The 24,035-nt window shown below is 35.8% G+C and overlaps 1 protein-coding gene across 4 annotated transcripts in view; it reads right to left on the bottom strand.

Annotated features, from left to right (window-relative positions):
- Nucleotides 1-23,704, bottom strand: part of CCDC14 (coiled-coil domain containing 14) — a 42,744-nt gene extending 19,040 nt beyond the window's left edge. The window contains exons 1-9 of one of the 4 annotated variants that reach the window (XM_012780451.3): nt 23,477-23,704; nt 18,380-18,435; nt 17,988-18,060; nt 17,676-17,745; nt 17,461-17,583; nt 11,108-11,341; nt 10,901-10,995; nt 9,486-10,002; nt 6,598-6,739 (exon numbers count right to left, since the gene is read on the bottom strand). In XM_012780451.3, coding sequence (XP_012635905.1) covers nt 6,598-6,739; nt 9,486-10,002; nt 10,901-10,995; nt 11,108-11,341; nt 17,461-17,583; nt 17,676-17,745; nt 17,988-18,060; nt 18,380-18,435; nt 23,477-23,650 — 1,484 coding nt within the window. In that variant the 5' untranslated portion in view covers nt 23,651-23,704. The other 3 variants (XM_020287093.2, XM_012780452.2, XM_012780453.3) reach the window with 3 other exon arrangements.
- Nucleotides 23,705-24,035: the final 331 nt, after the last annotated feature.

Raw genomic sequence — 24,035 nt, forward strand, 5'->3', positions numbered from 1 at the left:
ATGTGATTTAAACTGAAGGAAAATAACAAGTGACACCAGAACTGATAAATTTCAGGCAAGTATTTCTTTACTTCAAGAAATATTATTCCTAAATAACCTAAAATTAATTAAATAGAATATGAAAATTGTGGAGTTTGGAATTCATATTGTTAAGAGTACAATACATTCTATTAATATAACTATAATTTCCACAGTTGTCTTAGTTCTATGTATAAATTCAACATTCATGTCTAATCTGTTCCTTCATTTGAGTTCATCTTTTGGTTGACTGGACTTTGCCACTCAAGAGTTTTTGTTTTGTCTTTACAGGAGTCCAAGAGTGCTGTATTTCATAAGTTCATGTACACTGAGAATATAACTGTTGCCCTTACACTAAAAGGACAGCTGGACCACAGCAGAGATTCTTGGGGCATACTTTCTTTCCCTTAGAACTTTGTAAATGATATTCTATGATCCTCTGGCAATGGCAATCACTATGAAAAGGCTGAGGCGAGCCTAGTGTTTTTCTCATAATGAATTTCTATTTTTTTTGAGGGGCTCCAAAGCCTTATTTTTCTCATCCTTAAGGTGTAGTAACTTTACCAGCATATGTCTTGGTATTGATCATTCTGTACAGTATTTCTAGGATCTGGTATGTCCCATTCATCTGCTGACATAGAGATTTAGATTAGAAAATTTTCCCTTTATTTATATATCTTTTAATGTTGTCTTTAATCCATTTGTTCGATTCTCTTTTTCAGAAATACCAATTTTGTATCTTTTGTTTCTTTTCTATATGTATCATCTTCCTTATAATAATTTTTTAAAATATTAAATACCTTCATTTAAAGGTTCTAGAAAATGAGTTCTTTCTCTATCATCTCAAATACTTTCATAATAAATCCCTTTTTACAACTCAATATGTTACATATACCAAAAACACCTAATACATTTTGTGCCAAATTTTGGGGACTTTCTCTGGGTACAATGCAATGAAATACTATGAAGAGCTTATATTCTTAACAGCTCTACTGTGGCCCCAAATTGGTCTAATCTGTGTGAATATTTTTTACTGTTACACCAGGACACCAAATTTTAAGAGATAAGTGACTTTCCAGAAGTCACACTGCCAAAAAGTTACACATGTGACGATTCTGGTTCAGCTACTCAAATGTGATGGAACTTGAGTTACCACCTAAACCGTTTCCTTATCTGTAAAGTGGGAGAACAGCATCTACATTGGTTGTGAAAATTATATGAAAAGATGAACATGAAGCATCTACTACATTACCCTGTCACCACCAGCATTGTCCTACTGCTCTAACTCATGTGGCAGTTGCTGTAAGTTGCTATAACTTAGTAGGAATATCTGACCTTATTAAAGGTACTTTCAGAAAATAATTTTTAGATCATTCTTTTTCTATTTTGCTTTGTGTGATTTCCTGCAGCTTATCTACCATGCAGTCAGTTAATTTAATAAATATTTGTTAGAGTGAGTGTTAGGCACAATTTTCAGGCACTGGAAATATAGTAGCAAACTAAAGAGACAAAAATTCAGCCTTTTCAAGTTCAGAGACAAAAAAAAAAAAAATAGAACTTACCAGGGACTTAGGGAAGAGAGAAGGGGGGGAGTTAATGTTTAATGGGTACAGAATTTATGTCAAGGATGAAAAAGTTTTGGGCATAGATAGTGATGACTGCATTGTGAATGTATTTATTGCCAACGAAATATACACTTACAAATGATTAGAAAGATGAATGTTACATGTATTTTACCACAATAAAATTTTTTTAAAGGGTGTAGGAAGAAAAATAGGCTAAGTCTGATAGGAGACAACGTACTATGAATCTAGTGGCAATTAAAATGAAATGACTTGAGGGGAAAAACCCGAAACCAACAAAACAAAACAATTCGGTCTTCATATTATTTAAGTTCTAGTGGACTATAATATCCATGACTTCATGATTTTTTGTTGTTAATTATTTTTAGTTTGTTTCTAATTGGGCTTTCATTTTTATAGCATTTTTTTGTTTTTCTCTTTTATTTTTCTGAGTTTACCTAACCCACTTTTCTTTTCCTTTTACTGTTTTTCTTCTTTAAGTACTTTCTCTCAATCTCTCTCTTTCTCCCTCTGAGAGATCCTATTACTTCTAATTTTCTTAAGACTATGAAACGGTGTTTCAAGTTTTCCTGGATTTTCTTTGGGTGATTTGTCTTCTGATGGTTATTCTTGACCTACCTTTATCCCCATTCTCAGTTTATTTTGAATGGTATGCAAAAATATCTCCTACAATTTTTTTTTCTTCCCATAGGCTTCTGTGATGTCACTCTCCTAGTTTTCCTGTTACTTCTCTTGTTTCTCTTTCTCTAGCTTCTTTCACAGGCTCCTCTTTCTCTGTGCTTTCCTTAAAAAGCTGTTATTCTCCAGCAATCCACTTTTCACTATGTGCACACTCTACACTTTCTTGATGAATTGACCACTTATATGTTGATAACAAATCATCTGCTTTTAATCATCATTGTCTGCAGTGCCTACAAAGTGCCAGATCTATAGTAAAAGCTCCATAAAAACACGTTCGGGGACTAACTCCCAAGTCTACATTTCTATCCTGGATCATGTTCCTGTGCGCCAGACTTCTATCATATATATCTCCAGATGACCTAAAATAAAATGATATATTCAGCTAAATCTTAACTGGCAGCTCTCCTAACTCAAAAATAAGATGAAATAAACAAACAGAGACACAAATATATTCTTCCTCTAGAAGCTCCCACCTGGAAGAATTATGTTACCATCTGTTGAATTATAAGAACAAAAACCTGAATGCCATGCTTGACTCCTCCAATTCACTCTCATTTCATTTTTTGGTTCTGAGTGGGTACATAAAGGTTTCATATTTCAGTATAAAATCAGGAATTGGTCATGATTTTTCACTTGCCCTATACATATTAAGGTACTCTCTAGCTCAATGCCTCTTAATTGAAAGTAATACCTTCCCCCTCAACTCCCATCATGGAAATTTGGGAATGTGCCAGGGCTTTTCGGTGTTCAAAACAAACAGGGCACTACAGACATTTAGTGGGTGGGGATCAGGATGGCTAAATGTTGAAAAACTGTGTAAGAAGGCACACAAAAACTGTCCAGCCTAAAAGCCAAAAATGTCAAGATGCCATAGAAATAATGCACCTAGCAATTTTTTTTGAAGCCACAAGATGGCAATAACCTCCAACAAAGTCCTCAAAGATTACTTTTCTGGCTAAAAAGAAACATATAGCCCAAACGCCTAAATAGAAAAAAAATTTTTTTAGTTGAAAATGATGAAAAACACTTTGAAAACCCTATGCATTCCAACTTTTATTTGTAATGGAGATTATGGATAATTCTTTCCAATAAAGATTACCAAGTGGCACCAAAATTCCTACACTGCTGCTGGAAACCTCATTCTGCTAAAAGAAGCATATCTAATAAACTCTTGATTTTTCAGTAATTTCATCTTTTAGAAGGTTGAGTAAACAACAGTGGCAATAGCATGCTATGTAATCTTTGTCCTCTAAGGACAGACAGCCAAAAGCTCTGGTGCCAAGTATGAAGAATTAGACTAGACATCAAACTAATACCTTTTTAAAAAATTAAAAATAAGTGGTAGCTCATAAAACAGTAAATCTCAGTTTCTTGAATGGTTTATAAATTAGCTCCTAAGGCAACTCTAAAATGTTCTAAGGAACAGAAATGAATAAGAACCATTGATCTTTCCCATGGTGACAGTGTTAAAAGAGATAATATTCTGAGACTAAGTTTTGGTATGTTTCTTTAAGAAACCAATTATTTGACTCTCATTCCTTTAAATAATATACTTTTTTGAATTGCTTATACTATATCTTTTTGTTCCCCAAAATACACCTAAATAGTGAAGTATAAATAAGTCTCTACTTTCTAGTGGAGACAGTGTAGAAGTCTACAATGTAGTTAAGACCACTGTGCTCTGAAATCAAATTGCCTGGGTGTGAGTCTTAACTCTGTAACTTCATGGACATGTAACCTGGGGCAAGTTATGTGAACTCTCTATGACTTGGATTCCTCATCTGTAAATGAGAATAATAACACCTACTTGATAGAGCCGTGGTGAGAATCTGAAGAGATGACACATGTAAAGGATAACAGCCTAGCACATAACAAACATTTAATAATTGTTAATAGTATTTGCTGTTCATTACCATTATTATTATTTATTCTTATTTTTGATTTTGAAAAATTAATGCTGTTATAGGTATCCCTTAGGTCAGGATTGAAGACATTATTATTAGAATTTAAACCTAGCAACTCCATCTTTTATCATAGTAACTACAGGCTAATAATCTCTAGTAAAATAATCATAAACACGTAAATCTCACTAGGTATCATGCCTTTGCAGGCTCCAGATTAGTACATTTAAGCTACTCTCCAACTAGGAATTCTATTTAATTGTTTTCCAGTTTCTTGAAAATTTGTGCAGGTCCCTGCCGGTCCTATCTTATACAATGTCTATGGCTCATGTGAGATATATATATATATGTTTTCATCCATGGTTTCTGGCTCCTAATTCCCATAACCCTTATTATTTCCTAACTAAAATAATAAGCATATTTTTTGTTAAAGTATTTGGCTATTTTGTCCTTGGTTCCCAAAGCAGCTTCAGATCAGCTTCCAAGTGATAAAGGTGAAAGATGGTCTTTTATTAATTAATATTGGGGCACTTTAAGCCTCAGAAGCAGGCCTCAGCTCTCTCTGACCTTCCCCTGCCCTCCTTTTACCTGTTCCTTTTTCTCCCACAAGGCAGGTCATAGAAACTAAAATTATACTCTAATATTCCCCTGCCTTTCTGTCTCAGAGGTGTCCATCAAGAAATTCTCTCACCTACCTTGTGTGATTATAGGTCACAAGACCCCCATTTCAGAGGCATCCTGCTCCATACCTGGGAGGAAGGAATGCTATACAGAGAGGCCAAGAAGAATCTCAACAGATAGGCTTGCTGAGTTTCCCCACTCAGCCTGTTAGTATCAGATCATGCCCCTTTTGTCCAATCACATTTCTACACAATTGTCCATGCTTTAGTAACACCTATCCAATGAAGTCTCCATAAAAGGCCCAAGAAGGCCGGGCGCGGTGGCTCACGCCTGTAATCCTAGCTCTCTGGGAGGCCGAGGCGGGCGGATTGCTCGAGGTCAGGAGTTCGAAACCAGCCTGAGCAAGAGCGAGACCCCGTCTCTACTATAAATAGAAATTAATTGGCCAACTAATATATACAAAAAATTAGCCGGGCATGGTGGCACATGCCTGTAGTCCCAGCTACTTGGGAGGCTGAGGCAGGAGGATCCCTTGAGCCCAGGAGTTTGAGGTTGCTGTGAGCTAGGCTGACGCCACGGCACTCACTCTAGCCTGGGCAACAAAGCGAGACTCTGTCTCAAAAAAAAAAAAAAAAAAAAAAAAAAAAAAGGAAAAAAGGCCCAAGAAGACAGTTACAAAGAGCTTCCAGATAGCTGAACATGTGGAGGTTCCTGGAGGATGGCACACTTAGAGAGGGCATAGAAGCTCCATACCCCTTATCCCATACCTTGCCCTGTGCATCTCTTCATCTGTATCCTTTGTAATATCCTTTATAATAAACTGGTAAACAAAAGTATTTCCTTGAGCTCTGTGAGCTGCTCTAGAAAATTAATCAAACTCAAGGAGGGTGTTAGGAGAACCTCAATTTATAGCCAGTAGGTCAGAAACACAGGTAAAATAACCTGGGGCTTACTATCAGCTTGGGAAGTGGGGCTCAATCTTGTAAGACTGAGTCTTCAACCTATAGAGTCTGACCCTATCTCCAGATGGATAGTGTTGGAATTGAATTGGAGGACACCCAGCTGGTTTCTGCTGTAGAACTAACTGCTTGCTTGCTGGTGGGGAGAAATTCCCACACATTTGGTCATAGTAGTGTTCTGTGTTGATTGTTGTGGTGTGAGAGCAGAGGAAAAACAGTTTTGTTTTCCAAAGTAATGTCCCAGACATTTCTATTAGGCAGGGCCATGTGCCTTGTTTTAGTCTATGAAATATATGTGGTAGTCAGACCATCACTTCTGGGCCAGGACATGTAAGAATGCCCTGTTGCCATATCCACATTCTCTTTTTTCTGGAAAACACATACTGAGACAGTAGCTTTGTAAAACAGAAGGAACCTGGATCCTGAAGCATAGGATTACAGAGTGCCTCCAATGACCCATGTTGGTCTTGGCATGGGGGAGAAATAAACTTTTGCTGTGCTATGCCACTGAGATTTAGAAGTTTGTTACTGCAGCATAACCTAGAAACTAGCCTGATATATACATTGAGGTACTTCATTTTCCTGCCTACATACTACCAATTAAGTGACAACAGAGGTAGATAACATGGAAAAAAATATGTACTAGTGTACAGAAGTAATAAAAGAGTTAGAGAATGCTGGAAATCTTTGGAAAATGGGAAAGAAAAAGTAGAAATACAGTTAGGACAGCAAATCTATTCTCCTTATGAAGTCCTAGATCTCTCATTTGGCACCTTTGTTCTGGCCATGAGACATCTTTGCATACAGACAAAATAATCAAAGAGCAATTCTTACCTTCGTAACTGAGCATTTTCACTTCTTAATGGTTGCATGGCCAGTGCTATTTCAACTTGGATATCTGTGTAGCCATTTACTGCTGGAAGCACAGATACATATGCCTCTACTTCTGTAACCAACCTTTGAATTTCTGAATCTTCTATAAAAGTCAGAAAAAAGAGTAAAAACTGTATTGTAGATTATTACATTTTACCAAAAAAACTCTTTATACACATGTACATACTTACTATAAATAAATTCAACTCAATTATTTATGAATTTTTTATACACATTCTATTTTCCTCTTTCCTGCTGCTTATTTGTTTAGTCAGAACAATTGTAAAGAAATTAAGTTCAGTAAAAATTAATCTTAAATCACAGGATTATTATGATTAAATCACAGGTTTTGTTCAGTTAAAGAGACAAGTAGGAATGTGGTTTACATATCTCCTAGTTCATACTTACCAAAGGACTATAATAGCCTCCTATGATTGCTTGCTATAGGGTTTCCTATAATTGGTTATAATATTAACAATTACAATATACCCTTTGATCCTGGCATAATCAAAAAATTTACTTTATTGAGTGAGGTCTGCTAGGATAAGGTTTCATTATTTAACTTTCTAAAGTAGATTTAACACAACCAGCCACACCTCATTTGACGTGATGTCAAAAGGAGTACCATTTCTGTTACTAATTGTGGAAAGTGGATGTTTTTGGAGGTGGCAAACAGACACAGGTATAAGAGGGAGATATTAGTTCTTCCATCTTTTTATTTTTGTCTCCTTGTTCCCATTCAAATATCTATAGACTGAAAGTATTTAAAATTACATATTAACTAATATCCAAAAGAGGTCAAAAATATATTCTAAAGTACAAAAATTTATCTAGTGGCTGGGCATGGTGGCTCACACCTGTAATCCTAGCACTTTGGGAGGCCAAGGCAGGAGGATCACTAGAGCCCAGGAGTTCAAGACCAGCCTGAGTAAGTGCAAGACCCCTATCTCTAAACAAAATAGAAAATATTAGCTGGGTGTGGTGGCACACACCTGTTGTCCCAACTACTCCAAAGGCTGAAGCAAGAGGATCACTTGAGCCCAGGAGTTTTGAGTTTGCAGTGAGCTATGATGATGCCACAGTAGTCTAGCCAGGGCAACAGAGCGAGACTGTCTCAAAAAAATTTTTTTTTCAGTTCCACAAGTGTTTTTACATCCTGATGAAAAGTACATGCACACAGTAAATAACTGTGCCCAATTACCAAGCAATCTTCTACTAATCTTCTGTAGAGTAGTTTTGCTCATGGGCTTTAAAACAGGCAGACCTGGGCTCCACCACTCTCTAGGGACATAACCTTTGTCAAATTACGTAATTCTTTTGTTCTTTTTACAAGTTAATCTTTTTCAAATTATTTATTTAAATTGACAAATAAAAATTGTATTATTTATCACATACAGTATATTGTTTTGAAATATGTATATGTTGTGAAATGGTCAAACTGAGCTAATTAACATATGCATTACCTTACATATTTATCATTTTTTTGTGGTGAAAACACTTAAAATCTACTCTTTTAGCAATTTTCAAGAATACAATACATTGTTATTAACTATAGTCACAATGTTGTGCAATAGATCTCTTCAACTTTTTCCTTCTATCTAACTGAAATTTTGTATCCTTTCACCAACATCTAAATTACTTAATTCTGGAAGCCTGAGTTTTTTCATGGTTAAATGGAGATAAAAACAGTACCTCACAGGATTGTTGAGAAGATTAAATGAGATACTGTACTCCAAGCCTCAGTTTCCTCATCTGTAAAATGGGAGCAGTAATAGTACCACATAGGGTTGCTGTGAGGATTAAACAAGATAATGCATATAAAACACTTAGCACAGTGCCGGGCACATGGTTAAGTGTTCAATAAATGATAGCTAATGATATTACTGTTATCATGATTAAGTATTTTATTATGAGAATGGTAGTAAGTTGAAAGTCTAAAAACACAGCAATTTTAATACACTAAACCTCTGATGTTCAACATGCATACAGCATTTTAAGATTTTTTTTTTGGTCAGTCTGCAAATGTTATTATTATTTTTTTAATATTGTATCTTTATTTTAAAACTTCAGTTTTCACCAATGGTTAGAAAGTAGTCTAGATAACACTTTCTAAAATATAGTAACAGAAAAAGTCTACTGCAATTTTGTAAAATTTAAGGAAAATTACATTATAATGCATTATATAAATTTTATTTTAATGTTATTTATTTAATCAGTGCTTCCATAATCAATTACCATATTTTCCAAGATGACAAATGTATAACTCATTCTAAGCAAAATCCCTTACTTTAGAATATACATACAGAATAAAAACAAATGAATATAACCTGGCTCAAAGACATTTTTCCTGATTTAAGGGAAAAAATTCTAAAAATAAACTGAAAAAGGCATAAAAAGTTTTGGGTTACTTCTCAAAGTGAGATTTGTTAAACAATATAACAGTTGCTTATTAAAGAAATGATGCAAAGGAAATCTGCATCTTTTAAAATAGGAAAAAATAATCAGTCTGTTAGAGAGAGTTAGTCATCTTTAGGGGTCCTCTAATGATTAAAATTTTATCTGTACAAATTCTCTTGGTTGAATCTTTTCATGGTCCATTATCAAGTAGAATGAGCACACACTTATAAGCAAAAGACTGAATGTTTGATATTCCCTAACACATTTCAAATCTATAGGAAAGAAGGGATCAAAACCTAAAAAATAAGAATACAACAGGCCGAACTCATTCTATGGAAAATACCACAAACTCCATGTCAATTATTCTAAATTTAAATGATGACTAAATAACAAGACATTGCTATTTAGTATAACACCATCCTAAAGAAAATTATAAGAAAGTATTCATCTACCTTGTTCTGCTACCAGGGCCTTGAGTTCTCCCAACAAATACTTTATAGTTCTAACTTTTTCAGAAGTCTGGTTCACATTTTTTGCCTTCTGTACATCCTTGACTATGCTTGCATCTCGCACACGTACGTTTAAATCCTTTCCTTCAGTTGTGGCCTCTCTAATTTGTCCTCTGGCACATTTTTCTTCATTAGTGGACAAGAAGGCTGGCTGTGATTGAGTGGGGCTTCGGTGTATCTGACCATTTGAATGAGTTTCTTTTCCATGAGATTGAAACAGAGACATGTATGTTTGAAAACATTTTAGTAGGTCTGCTTCCTTAGGAACTCCTTGCTGTGGCAGAATCCCATTAGCCAGGCCTAGGTGCTGAAATGTTGGAATAGCTGATATGTCAGTTTGGGGCAGGCTACATGGAACTCCAGGAATGGTATTAAATGAATTCCTTAGACCACCAGCACAATTCGCAGAAACTGTTTTACTTTGTGATGCAAACTGGTTGTCACCATCTGTTTGAACTTCCTAAAGAAAGAAAAAAAAACAAGTGAAGCCTTCAGAAGTTTAAGTACTCACTTGTAGGCAGTAATTATAACAAACTTAAACCAGAAATATTAGAAATATTAGAAAATGACTTTCTAATATTTTCAGCATAAAAGTAAGCTCTATTTCTCTTCAGCAAAATAAAGATTCTTGTTTTTTAAAGCTTACCTAGTTGACTCTGCAATATGGGAACATTATAAGGCCATGACTAAAATACCACACATGGTTTAAAGGCATCAAAATCAGTCCACTTTGGGACTAAAACAAACATTAACACTTTGGGAAATTGCACTGTAAGAAAATAAGCTCAAACACACAAAAAGCTTTTGCACAAACACAGGTACAGAAATGGTATAGTAGTGAAAAACTGGCTGTTTTTTAAATGTCTGACCATACAGGAGTAGTTACACAGACTATAGTATATTCAAAAAATACAGTATTAACTACTATTAAAAATTTACAGAAGGTATTTATTAATAGAGAAAACTTTAATAAAATTTTAAGTGAAAAGAAGCAGTATGTACAACTATATAAAATTTAATTATAAGTTTATTTTTAAAAGGAAGCAAACTTAACAAATAAAAACCAGAAACTAAAATCTACATAGAGAAATAATTAGAAAGCATGCTATCACTTTGTTAACAGTAGTTGTGCTTGGGTGGTGGGTATGGTTGATTTTTTTTCTACTGATCTCTACCCCTCTTTCTCCTTCATTATTGTCATCAATAATAGGTAAAAACTTTTCTAATAAAAAAAAACTTGAAAAAAAATTGGTCTTTACATCCTAGTGCATTAAAATACAATCAGTAAATTTAATATTCCCTCCTAAGATGACAGTTTCTACATGCAGTTACTTGTGAGGTCTACAAACTATACTCACTGAATGAACCACTGGAGGGCAGGGTGGTCGCTGAGGTGACCAGACTGGGGTGAAGGTACATAAGCCATAATTAGAATGTGGAGTTGCCTGAGATTCTAAAAGGTAAGAGGGAGATAAAATCATTGACATTTCATATTGCTTATATAATAACAAAGCAATTTAATTAGAGTTTATATTCACACTTTTAAAAACATCATTCATACTAACCAGAAAGAGACACAGAATGGCAAGGTACAGGAGGAATTCCACTGGTGTTCTTTGCAGCCAAATTATTCATCAGTGACATTTGAGTCTGCACATGCTCACAAAGGGCTTGGTATATTATGGGTGAATACATTCTATAATGATCTTGCAATGACCAATTTTGTGCTATGTCTGATGTGTCTCTTCCACTTCCAGCAGAAGCTTCACTAGGTATCTGTTTCTTAGTACGTGACGATGCTAATGTGGAAGAAGGAGCAAAACTTCTTGAAATATGATTCTTCAAAAACTTTTACCATAAGATCTTAAGCACAAAAAGGACTCTCAGAAACGACTCAGTTCATCACATACTTGACAGAAGGGCTTTACCATTATACCATCCCTCTAAAGAATACCACTTCAAATTCTTTTTTAAAGTATTTAATGAATTAAGTTTCCCCAGTCAAAAATATTTATACTAATTCTTTAAAATCCCCATTAATGCTATTTGTAAAATCTCTCCTTTGATTTTAACACCTTTCTTGAAGGTATCATATTGTCCCTAAAGTCCAATAAAACTCCTTTGCCTTGAGCCTTGTCCAAGTTCATGCTCTCAGAGGAAAACGGACTAGGAAAGACAGAATACTTTGTAACAATTCTGATACTTTGACAGTTTAGAAAAAAAATCAGAGCTATGAGATCAGTAAGAAAAGTAGACTAAATCTACACATTGGGTTGTCAAAAAACCATCTTAACCTGGCATAAAGTTTTCTTTTTTTTTGAAATGTCCGATTTTGAATCGAAAGTTTATTATATATATCTCAAACAAGAAGCAGTACAATCAATCAAAGTGTGTGTCTAAACTATTGACACACTTTTGTCATTTTAACGGTAGCTTGCTTATGCCAGCAACGAAGAAGCCTGGAAAGTAAGTGGTGATTAAATACTACAATCAGTGAAAACAGAAAAAAAAAAATTTAAAGAAAAAGACAATATTTGACTATGAAAATGGTTGGATGGTTCATATCAGATGGTTCCACCTTGACTTGGCGTATGCTTCCTTTTGAGATGATCTAGTCCTATGAATATACTTTCCAGACCTACATAAAAGCTTTAACATTTATTAGCTGAGTAACCTCTGGAAAATTACTTAAGCTCTCTTGACCTCCTCTTCAGAAATATGGTGATAATAATACCCAGTTGTCTGGGCACGGTGGCTCACACCTGTAACCCTAGCACTCTGGAAGGCTGAGGGAGGAGGATCACTTGAGGTTGGGAGTTCGAGACCAGCCTGAGCAAGAGTGAGGCCCCGTCTCTACTAAAAATAGAAAAAATTAGCTGGGCGTGGTGGCGCTCACATGTAGTCCCAGCTGCTCGGGAGGCTGAGGCAGAAGGATAGCTTGGCCCCAGGAGTTTGAGCTTGCTGTGAGCTAAGCTGAGGCCACGGCATTCTAGCCCAGGCAACAGCAAGACTCTGTCTCAAAAACAACGACGACACAAAAAACCCCACCCACTTTATAAGATTACTTTGAGAAGTAAATGAGACAAGACTTGTAAAGTCCTTAGATCAACATCTAATACACAGTAAAAATTCAGTAAATATTACATTACCAAATAGCTGCAAACACTTTAGATAAGCAAATATATCATATTCATAAATCTTGCTGACATCAATAATATACCTCTGAACACGTCCCCTCTGATGTGATTTAACCAAAGTAGTTACCTTCACTATCTGAACAGATGAGCTAAAACAAAACTGGTTAATAAATTTCTGTAAAGCAAGTATTATTTCTTATTGGAAATACAATTTTATAATAAATCAAGTGGAGAAGTATCCTCTAAAATATTTGAACTTTGAAATCTAAAATTATGAAGGGTGAGATCATAGTCTGTGACTACCCAGCTATCACTTGACCTTTCCTCTTGATTCTTAGGTCTCTCTTCTGCTCTTGAATTTCCTTTGGTCCCTTAAGGTAAGAATTGTCTGCTTTGAGGAATTCTCACACTCCTGAATTCACACTCCTGAGTCGGTCACAGACATTGGCTCTCATTTACCTTCTTGTCAAGGGGTGGTTTTCAGAGTCTCTGATAAAGCTGAGCTACAATATTATGCCTCTACCAGCAGATGTCATCATCCAACATAAATTAATAAACTCCATATTTCTTAAAAATCAAATCCTTAGAATCAAAACAACTTATTTTGCTCCTTTATAAACTCAGTCCGTATGAAACTGCTGATAATGTTGAATATGTGTACTTAATGTATAAAGTCTTAAAGCAAATGATCTAAGACAAGCTAGAAACCATAAATGGATATACAGGAAAGATTATAGTTATATTACTACTACACAATTTTAAAATAAAATAACAACAAAATGAGTCTGTTACTATACATATACAAATGAAGTATATTTTCTTGCTCATGTTAATTACACCAAAGCACCCCACATGAAAATTTTACCTAACAGATCGGGATGGCAATGTATTTAATTGGTGTAAGTTGATAACTAGAATTCATGAAAGGAATGCATCTATTTATTCAGTCCATGAAACTTTTTCATACTAGCTGCTGTATAAGCACTGGCTGTTGCATGGATGGACAAGCACTGTCTGACAGGTAAGTTATTCCTGCCACCCAAAATAGAACAAACATCCAATGCAGATAAGACCCAGTAGAAGCCTATTATAAATGGAAATACTTATGAAGAACACCTGGCCTTGACGCAGGCATTCAATACTCAAAGGATTCTGCCTATGGTAGTTTATTTCCCCAAGAGGAAGGCAGCATTATATGTATGTTACCAAAGGAGAATCATGAATGCATTCAATAGAGTTATCAAATGTAAAAAATTGCTTTTTTTTTTTTTTAATTCTTTTTTCATGTCAGAAGCACTCCCAAGTAAGCACAATATATTTCTGGATCTGCCTGCCTCCTTACTCCCAAAATGTACCAAGGTGAGCTTACTTGACTCCATAAGACATTCAATGATCAGGTATTTCCCAGACAGAATGTACATAAGGATGCATGCCCCAGAAATCAGTTAACACAAAATAGCAAGACAATGTATGTTAAAAATAAATGATACTACTTAACATGCTGTAAAAGATTCCTTACAGTTCTGATTACCTCACTTGGAGAGAGATGGAAAAGAGAGCAAGTGATGACCATCATTTTTGTGTATTATTGAGCATTGTGATAACACAGCAAAACTTTGTATTAGTTAACATTGGCCAAGCACATAAACATACACACACACACACATATGTGTGTGCGCACACATAAACAAAACATGTTTCTTTCTAGATGGTGCTACAATTTGGTAAATTTTTCTTAAATAAAATAGTTGAATCAAAGAGAAGGAATCTTCTAATGAGTTAAACTTACAAGTAAATAAGTCAATGAGAACTAACTTCTAATATTGCAACACTAAAGAAGATTGTCTTATGGAGGTAGGTCCTTTCTTCTGATAATGAAAATATGGGGGAAAGAGCAATAAGAATATTGTGCCCTGATCACAGGCCAGAATTGATGATCTGGCTCTAATCCAAATAAGAATTTAATGCTAGGGACCCTGAATGCCAGAATCTTTCATCTGCCACTTGAAATCCATCCTCTACTGGTCTCTACCCTGCTTTCCCTTCAATGCTAATCTATATCGATTACATTGTTCAAAGACTGTCTCTCCTGCTCCTACATGTCCTTCTGTGCATATCAAGAAAGCAAGGCTTTGACCTAAGTTCTTTGCCTGGGCTATTTCTTAGGGTTGTATTTGTTGTGAGCAACCTTGAGGGATAAGGTAATGTTTCCCGCTAGGACAAGTATAGGCTTGCTTACTGTTTACTATCAAAGTGACAGATTACCCAAGCTCAGTGTTCCTCAGCTGCAATGTAAACCTACAGCATGCATGGCATCCATGCGAGTCCATCAAATCACCCCAACGTGATTGGGGGTGAGGGAGAAACCAATGCAAATATGCTGACATACATGCTGCTTGCTGCACTGTGAGAAATAAAGTCCTCTGTCTCTGACCCAGTAGCCTTGTGGCTTCTGCCTGCATCCATGACACAGTAGGACTAACTTATTAGCTTGTAAGAATAAAATCCCAGAACTTATATACATCAGAAGGGCTTCATCTGGGTTTAATCCAATAGGAGTCTTGGCATTTCAAGGAAAGGAAGAAGCATGAACTCAGAGTATGTATTTATTTTTGCTCCTTCTCTATTAGGCAACCTTGGGCTGGCTTTCAATGAAGCTCACTGCTTTTCTCAAGGCAACCTACTCTATAAACAGCATCTCTTCCTGAATCCAGTAATGTCCCCCCTCCTAATCCCTCAAGGCCTAGAGATGATAACAGCTCTGTTGCTGCTGCTAGCACTAGCCACCACCCCTTTTGGTTTTCCTATTGCCTACCCATACCTTTGCAGTGAGTCCCCTTATAAATGAACTTTCCTCCAATTACCTCAATTTGAGTGCTGCCATCTGTTTCTTGTTCAAAATCTGACAGAAGCAGTTAAGTCAGGATCCAACAAGTTGCTACCATGGCACCCACTGTCAGCCACACACATCCCAAATGGGAGTTCCTTGAGGAAGAATGCTCTGGATAAGAAATAACCTGCCTTGAGGCAAAAAGTAGGAGACTGGAGGAACAGGTGCTACCACTCCTTTCTTTCTCCACTGGGCCCCAAAAAATAGGCTTCTGCTTCAAGAGTTAAGACCAAGATTTAGCATACTTTTTCTTAAAAGGCTAGAAAGTAAATATTTTAGGCTTAGTGGGCCAGATGATCTCTGTTACAACTACTCAACTCTGCCACTGCAGCACAAAAGCAGCCAAAGAAAACATGAATAAATTTAAACTTTATTTACAAAATAACTAAACATTACTCATAAAACTGGCTGCAGTATGCTGACCCAATTTAGACCAATGTTGTCCAATAGAAATATAATGCAATTCATATATGTAACTTAAATTTCCAATAGCCATATTAAAAAGTAAAACTAATAGGTAAAATTACTTTTCATGTTTTATTTAAATCAATATGTCCAAAACAGTAACATTTCAATGTGTAAGATAAGGAACTGAGATATTTTATTTTTTGTATTAAATCTTCTAAATCCAGCATGTATTTTAAACAAAGTACATCTCAATCTGGACACAAAATTTTCATCAGAAATATTTGCTCTGTATTTAAATTTAATAGAATTTAGTTGAAAAAGTAGATTCACATACCTAAGTTATTCTAAACACACTTATACGTTTTAAAATAACTGGATCAAATAACTTTTCAAATTTAAATGATCTTAAATTAAATAACATTAAAAATTCAACTCCTTAATTGCACTAGTCATGTTTCAAGTGGTTAATAGCCACATGTGGTTAATGGCTACCATCTTAAACAGTGCTGGTGAAGATTATATGAAGGCAAATGGCCTCCAAGATGGGTCAGTAAGGACTGAAATAAACTATTTCCCCTGCCTTAGTTCTCTAACTCAGGACCATCTGGAACATCAACTTCTATCCCATGAATGCTCCACCCTCACTTTCTCAGCCTCTTTACCTGGACCCTGATCTCTTAATATTCAGGGATACTGCCTTAGATGATATTCTAGATTCTTCCTCTTGCTCAAACTGAATCTAAGGACATACTACAGTGCTGACATTTCTGGCCGACCTTAACTGTGGAACTGTTTAATAGTCTAATTCTTGTCCATCTGAATTTCCATTGTGGACTTTTTCATCTCCATTTTGGGCTATCTTGTTCTATAGGCCTCTAAGGGACAACATAATCAAAACTTGCTTGTTCTGAATTTATCGCTAAATTATTACACTTAATTAAATCAGCAAAGTTAACTGTGAGGATATAAAAATACCCTTGGCTACATTCTCCATCAATCAGTGGCAGGCTCTCTTTCTTTATCTATCCAACCTGAAATTTTACCTTCTTATGTACTATGTATCCTAACTGTACTGCTCAACAGGTTCAGCTCTTGGTCAACCTAAGGTAAACATATAATTTTAAAGCAATAACTATAAGTATACACTTTAAATGCAACCAGTTTGTGATTATCTATGAAAACAAGTGGCCAAGGAAACAAAGATACCTCTATATAACTCCCAAATGTCATTCTGAGTTTGGTTCTTTTCTCCTAGAAAACCCAGACATAGTCTCTTTTTTTACTTTCCTTCTTGGGAAAGTAACAGTAAGCAAAGCGACTACTCAGTAATTAGAAGCTGAAGAGAGAAAGAAAAGCATAAGCACACACAAACCTAAATAACCAATACCAATTGTTAAAATGAAAGACAACTGCATAATACTGATAATTTATCAAAATCCCCACAATTAAGGATTATCTTTAAATAAGAGAAAAAAATGCTTACTCGTTTCCTTCTGGACTCCCAAAGGAATGGTATGTTTTTCAGATCCTTTCTTTTTAGATCCATATCTTTTGCCTTCTAAAGGTCTAGGATTAGATCTATTTTCTGAATATGCTGTTTCTGAGCCTATTAATAATTAAAACAAAAATTCGTTAACATTGAACAAACGGCTTCATTAAGAAAAGGAGGTTAGCAAGGAAGTATTTTTCAAAAAAAACCTGAATCTTCGTTTCTCAAAATGTCCCGCAGCAAAGAAGCACAACCATCGAGCCCCTGTACAGTTTCAGCCTGTAAGGAGAAAGTCATTTAGAATACATTTGTATAAACATTTTATTCTAGGAAAAAACATATTACATAGTTTTAAAATTTCTTTATTTACAAGCAATTTTTATTAGTAGAAAACATTTTCAAGCAAGACTTTATACTTGTTTAGAGCAACTAATACTTTACCTTTGCCTTTTACTCATACTTCTTAGCTTTTACCTCAAGGTTAAAATAGTTTATATTGTATCTATTCAGTTTAATCTTACCTGACTTTCTGAATCAGAATGGATGGAATAGCCAGAATGTGCATTAAAACGTGATATTTTTCTTAAATGGGTCCTAGAAAAGAAGCTCATTAATATTCTTACAAATAATACATTTTTCCCAAAATATATTAGTAAGTAGTCATTTTCTTTCCAGCAAAGGTTAGACACGAAAGATTGTTCAACCAATTATAAGATGGATTTATAAGGACTTTATGAAGATTATAGACTATTAAACACTAAAATGATTAACGTGGGCAGCTATGAAAACTTACTCCCTAGATTTTGTGAAAGGTAGAGGCCCATCTAGTTTTCTGCGGTAGGCAAAAGGTAGTCCAGTCCAAAGACCTGAAAAATTTATTGAAATTTCCTGAAGTTGTAAACTTCTTACTTACCCTTTCTTCCCATTTGTTAATTTAGTAGGTCCAGCTTGCCCTCCTGAAGATAACACCTATGACATAATGTATTATATTATACTAGATATACGAATATTTTTCTTTTATATTTTCAATATGCTATCCTGACAAAACCTGAAAGGTCATTCATTTTTCTTCTTTGTTTTTTCCATCTGCCCAAACTGAAACTTTACCTATCAAACAATAATTTCCCATACCCTCTTCCCCCTGCCCTTGGCAACCACCATTCTACCTTCTATGAATCCGACTACTCTACGACCCCCATATAAGTGGAATAATATATTATTTGTCCCCTTTGGTTATTTCACTTAGCATAACATCTTCAAGCTTCATCCATGCTGTAGCATGTATCAAAATTTTTCTTCCTTTTTAAGGCTGAATAATATTCTATTATATGTATGTACCATGTTATTCATTTTTTAATAAATGTGATATAACCTAAATATCCAAAATTATAATTTAACTCTTGTACATTAAATTTGTCAAGCAAGTAACATATATTTACTACTAAGTCTATTTAAGCTGAAAAGGAAGTTATTATTTTAAATCAGAAGAACCTACTGCAATAAGTCCATACTATATCAATCCATAAACATGTTCTACATTCCCAAATTCTTTGAAACATACGAGTTAGTTCAAAACATAGGATAGAGTTCTTAAATCTGGTTCCATTTATCTACCTTCTTTAGAATGCCTGACAAGAGCAGCATCTGAAAATTCTTTATAAACATCTCATTCTTTCAATCTTCTTTTGAAATTCATATAGCAATATCATTTTTAAAAATTTTATTTTTGCTTTAAAAGTAACATAAATGGGCCACCTTTTGTGTGGAACAAAAGGAAAAAATATGCATTTGCTTTTACAAGTATCCAATATCTTGAGAGTTATATAAGAAACAGTTAATTGTGGTTGCCTATGGGGAGAAAAACTGAGTATCTGGGAGATAGAGACTTTCCATGGTATACTTTTTTATATCTTAATAACTTTATGTCAGATAAATATAATCTCTATTCAAAATATAATTTTATTTTTTTTTACTTTTTTATTTCTTTTTATTCATGATCAGTTACTCAGTTCGGTCTACAGACTTAACCTATGCCTGGTCCTAGGGTTAGAAAGGTCTGTGACTTAGCCCCTGGCCCCAGGCAGCTTGTCATACAGAGGAAGATATGGGAGAACATACAGCTATGATACGGCATGTGTTCTGTTGGAGAAAACTGTACAACAGAACAAGGAAAAGTGTTGCTAGAATGCTCTTAGGAAGTGTTGCCAAGCACTTTTGATCATGTTGAACTTGATGGTGAATGATGTCCTGGAAGCAGTCCAGGTGGAGAGTAGGAAGTTGCTCCTGCTCCAAAATATAATTTTAAACAGACATGAGTTAAAGTACCTAATTCTCCCCTCATTCCACCATTCAGATGTTGTAACTGTTGGCAGTTTCATTTATAATTTTTTTACATGTTTATATATTTCATCCCAAGATGGCTTTGAACAGTACCTGTCAAACTTTCTGAAGTTATATACTATTCTATTATTTACTTAAATATATACTCTGTCCTTCTAAGAATGTTACTCAGAATATATTTTTTAAAACTAGGTTGATGAGAGTTATACTTTTCCTTGAGATAACCTGGAATATGATGAAAGTTCATGAAGTCAGCAGGGAGAACCAACACTGTAGGAAATGAGACCTTGTGTAATGTAGTTCACTGGTCTCTGCACCACACTTTCAGGGTCTTTCACTTTGGTCTATCTATATTGGTGACCCAGCTGTAATCATAATAAAAATCCAAGTAATGGTGCTACTATATCCCAGATCAAGTCCCAAAACAACTACCATAATTATCTTTCAAAATTAAAAGAAAAGTATACTGAAATAAATGTCTATGTCTGGCATAACTGTAAAATTATATATGGTATTTTCTCTAAAATATATACATAAGGCTATATTATAGAAAATCTGGTAAGGATAATTACCCATAATAAAAGCACCCTGAAACAGTAACTATCACATTGGAACATTTCTTTCCAATTGTTTTGTATTTTTTTCTTTTGAAATATTAGTGCAAAGGAGTCCTATGTAGGTTTCATCCAGATTCTACAACTCTTGACATTTTGTATTTGCCACATTCTCTCTCAATATATATACATAGCATTATTTTTTGTCTGAACCACATCAGAGTAAATTGCAGACATAATACTCCTTTATTCCTAAATATTTCCTAAGAAGAAAGCCATTCTTTACTATAACTACAGCATTAATTATGAAAACCAGGAAATTAACACTGATATAGTGTTATGATCTAATGTACAGACTTTATTCACATATTGCCAATAATCCCAATATTGTCCTTTATAGGGAAAAAAACAACTCTGGTCCATGTCCAATCCAGGATCACATTGCATTAAATTGTCATAGCTCATTAGTCTCCTTGAATCTACAACAGTTCCTCTGGCTGTCATTCATTCTCTTATAAATTTGACATATTTAAAGAGTACACGCCAGTTATTACATAGATGTCCCTATGGATATTTAGATTTGTCTGATGTTTCCTCATGATTAGACTCAGATTATGCATTTTTGGCAGGAATCCACTAAAGATATATTGTCTCCCTCTCAATACAATCAGTAGACATATGATTATCAGTTTGTCCCATTACTGTTGATACAAACTTTTGATTATTTAAGATGGTGTTTACCAGGTTTTTCATCATACTACTTTATGTTTAAGCATTACTACTTTTATGTTTAAGCATTTTGTGGGAAGATAGTTTAGACTATGTAAATATCCTAATTATCAAACTTTTACCCAGTAGTTTTAGCATCCATTGATGATTCTTGCCTGAATCAATTGTCAGATGGTGATTTTCTAACTACATCATTCTGTCTACATTTATTAGTTGGCATACCATATTTTCTTCATTCATCTGTAGATAGACATTTAGATTGTTTCCACATATTAACTATCATCAATAATGCTGCAATGAAGATGAGAGTGCAAATATCTCTTTGATATCCTGATTTCAATATTTTTGGATAAATACCCAGAAGTAGGATTGCTTGTTTTCCATAGTGGCTACACCATTTCACAGTCCCACTGATGGTGTACAAGGGTTCCAATTCCAATTTCTCCAAATCCTTGCCAATATTTTCATTTTTTTAATAAGTCATCCTAACAGATGTTAGGTGATATCTCATTGTGAGTTTTAATATGCATTTCCCTGGTGATTAGTGTTGATCATCTTTTCATATACCTGTTGGCCATCTATATGTCCTCTCTGCAGAAATCTCTGTTCGAATCCTTTGCTTATTTTTTAACTGGGTTACTTATTTTTCTGCTTTTGAGTTGTAGGAGCTTCTTACATACATAATAGACATTAACTTTTTATAAGATATATGGGTTGCATATGTTTTCTTCCATTCTGTATGTTGCCTTTTCACTCTGTTAATCCTTCCCTTTGCTGTGCAGCTTTTTAGTTTGATGTATCCAGACTCATAATTCCCCTGCCTTAGCTCCTGCATTGGTAATTTCTCCAAGAAACCATGTTCCTTTTAGCGGACAATGGAACTTAGAAACTAAGATCTAGGCTCTCGATGTGCTCTTTGCTATTGGGGCTTCCAATCTTTTTTCATATGCCTTTTTTTCTCTAGCTAGACATTTGCAATTTTGAATCTTGTGTATTTTGAATCTTTTTCCTTATTAACATTCAAAATTTTAATGGTGGTATAATATTCTCTTTCGTGGAAGTAATATGATCTTGGTTTCCTTCATATTTTTCATAATTAAAAAACCTAGAATAACCTGGAATAACCTTTCCATATACTAAAAATATCTTTTTCATATTTAGAATGAAAAGCATAATTATTTGGTGAGATGTTACTGGAAGTTTAATGACCCATGATACAAACTGCAAAACTGCTCTCCAAAAGGAGTGTCCCAAATCACAAGAGAGATTCAGTTTATTTCACATTTACTTACACTTGGTATTAACTTTTAATGTTGCTACTTGAGAATATAAGCATTTCTGAGTAATCATTTCTCCTACCAACAAGTACAAGATACTGATACCTTTGTAGAATGATTCAGAGCGTACTAAGGCCTTTCATTTCCACTTATCTACAACCTGTGAGCTGTCATTATTTCTGTGAGGTGGGAACTTAAAGTTCAGAAAGGTGTCTTGTTTACTCACATATCTACTTAGTATGGTGTAATGTTTAAAAGAAGCATGGACTCTGGTACCAGATATGTATGAGTCCTGTTTCCTCAGCTAACCAGCTGTGTAACTGTTAGGAAGTTATTTGAACTCTCCACCCTCAATTTCCTCATGTATAAAATGGGGATAACATTCTGATTTAAGCAGTGGAGACAGAAAAAAAATAAGTTAAAAAATTAAAATGAAATAGGGATAATAGTATCTACCTCATAAGACTACTGAGAATGTTAAATGACATAGTCTATGTCATATATAAAAGCACCTGCCACATAATAAATGATATGTTTGCTGTTATTAAGATGGTAGCAGTGTTTTTAAGGGAATTAAATTTTGTTTATGCACATGTCTATGCCAACTATGTGACAGATGTTTTTATAGATTCTCTCATTTAATTTCCCCAATTCTCTAAGACAGAATTTTATACCTATTTATGCCTATTTTACAGCTAAGGATAGAGGCTAAGAGAAGTAAAAAGTTCTTTGCCTACCGTCACTACAACAGTAGAGGCAGAACCGGAATCTGAATTTGCGGGTGACTGTGACTACAAAAACGATGTACTGAAGCTAGGAAAGGTTAAGTCACACTCGACCCAGCGGCGAAGGCTGAGGCTCGAACCCGGGCCTGACAACACAGCCAGCGCTCTAGAGGGCTACGACGATTTATACAGAACATACATCAACGGACCGAGCGGATGGGTGAGAAGGGGGAGTCAGTGCGCCCCCACTGCCCTGTACCTGCTCGCCTTTGTTTTGTTTTTCCAAGTAGAGTTTTGCAAGTCCCCCTGCCCGAAAACCCCCTCAGTTCCTCTCCACCTCCACGGTGGACTCCGCAGCCCTCCACGGAGGGTCCGCAGCCCTCACCTGGCCCTGTCGAGATGCGGACCTGACCATCTCTCGAAGCCTCAGAAAAGCCCAGGCAGAGGGAAGACACGCCACACTATAAAAAGAATTAACCGCCTTGGGCTCCCGGACCTTCTTGGCCCGCCCCCCGAGCTTCCGCTTCCGGAAAGGATCCCGCCGAACATAGCGCTCCATAGTCTCCGGCGCGCCTCCGCGGCCTTTCTCCCGCTCCGGGCCGGCGCCCTGGGCGTGCGCAATAGATCCTCCCCCGCCGCCGGGCTCGTCACACTCGGGCGGAGGGTGGGAGAAGCCAACAGACAGGAGCGGGGCGGGGCCTGGTGGGGGCGGGGCCTGGTGGGCCGGGGGCGGGGCCTGGTGGGCCGGGGGCGGGGCCCGGAACACCTGAAAGAGGAGTTCGCCGACCTGTCCCTGGGCTTGCAGCAAACGAGCGCTGCCCTCCATCAACTGGGGGAAACGGGAACGAGGACCAGCCAGCGCCAGAAGAAGGGACTGTAGTAGGGGGCGGATAGGTTTTAGAGGGAAGTGCTAACGATTTGGGGGGTTTCTCTGTTTTAGTTTG

Source organism: Microcebus murinus, chromosome 1, assembly GCF_040939455.1.
Source record: "Microcebus murinus isolate Inina chromosome 1, M.murinus_Inina_mat1.0, whole genome shotgun sequence".
Lineage (NCBI taxonomy): Eukaryota > Metazoa > Chordata > Mammalia > Primates > Cheirogaleidae > Microcebus > Microcebus murinus.